Genomic DNA, 1,101 nt, shown 5'->3' with positions numbered 1-1,101 from the left:
CCCCCCCTCCCCCAGGGATGCTGGTACCTCCAAGGGATGCTGGTACCCCCCTCCAAAGATGATGGTACCCACCCTGGGGATGCAATTTTCACTCCCTGGGGATACTGGTACCCATCCCAGGGATGCTGTTACTCCCCTGGGGATACTGGTACCCCCATGGGGATGCTCATACCCCCAAAGGGATACTGGTACCCACCCCAGGGATGCTCTTACTCCCCTGGGGATGCTGGTACCCACCCCGGGGATGCTGTTACTCCCCAAAGGGATGCTGGTACCCCCAAAGGGATGCAATTTTCATTCACTGGGAATGCTGGTACTCCCCTGGGGATGCTGGTACCCCCAAAGAGATGCTGGTACCCACCCCAGGGATGCTGGTACCCACCCCAGGGATGCTCTTACTCCCCTGGGGCTGCTGGTACCCCAAAGGGATGCTGGTACCCCCAAAGGGATGCACTTTTCACTCACTGGGAATGCTGGTACTCCCCTGGGGATGCTGGTACCCCCAAACAGATGCTGGTACCCACCCCGGGGATGCAATTTTCACTCCCTGGGGATGCCGGTACCCACCCCAGGGATACTGGTACCTGCCCTGGGGATGCAATTTTCATCCTCTGGGGATGCAGGGTTTTTTTTAGGCCCGCGCTGCAATTCTCCAGCCCAGCCGGGCTGCAGGATTCGGCCGGGCTGGAGGAAGGAAGGGCTGGGAGCATCCCCCCGGCTCCTCCGTAATCACCCTGGATCCGGTGGCTGGGGAAACGCTTGAGCCAGCACAAGCAGCGGGGCTGGATTTGGCCCCTTGTTTTGTTTTTTGTTTGTTTGGGTTTGGGGCTTTGTTTTGTTTTTTTGGTGTTTTTTTTTTTTTTTTTGGGTGGGGAAAGGATGTCCCCAGCAGTGTCACTGTCCCCAGGCCTCTTCGAGCCGGGTGACATGGTGTACGAGCTGGATAGGAATAACGAGACGGATCCGTCCCTCACCGAGATGGTGGCTGTAGCCATCAGGATGCTCCAGAAAAATCCCCGGGGGTTTTTCCTCCTGGTTGAAGGTGGGGGCGGGGAGGAGGAAGGGGGAATATGGGGGTGCAAAGGGGGAGTAGGGAGGGTT

At 58.2% G+C, this 1,101-nt stretch overlaps 1 protein-coding gene across 1 annotated transcript in view; it reads left to right on the top strand.

The window, feature by feature from the left end:
• Positions 1–1,042, top strand: part of ALPL (alkaline phosphatase, liver/bone/kidney) — a gene marked incomplete at its 3' end in the record, with an annotated part of 12,910 nt that extends 11,868 nt beyond the window's left edge. The window contains exons 6-7 of the mRNA XM_009888344.1: positions 16–64; positions 908–1,042. Of these exons, the coding sequence (XP_009886646.1) occupies positions 16–64; positions 908–1,042 (184 nt within the window). The remainder of the gene's footprint in view (positions 1–15; positions 65–907) is intronic.
• Between the last annotated feature and the right edge of the window lie 59 nt (positions 1,043–1,101).

This window comes from Charadrius vociferus, unplaced genomic scaffold, assembly GCF_000708025.1.
Source record: "Charadrius vociferus isolate BGI_N301 unplaced genomic scaffold, ASM70802v2 scaffold107, whole genome shotgun sequence".
Lineage (NCBI taxonomy): Eukaryota > Metazoa > Chordata > Aves > Charadriiformes > Charadriidae > Charadrius > Charadrius vociferus.
The sequence above is the reverse complement of the archived record's forward strand: the minus strand, read 5'-3'. Positions and strand labels throughout refer to the sequence as shown.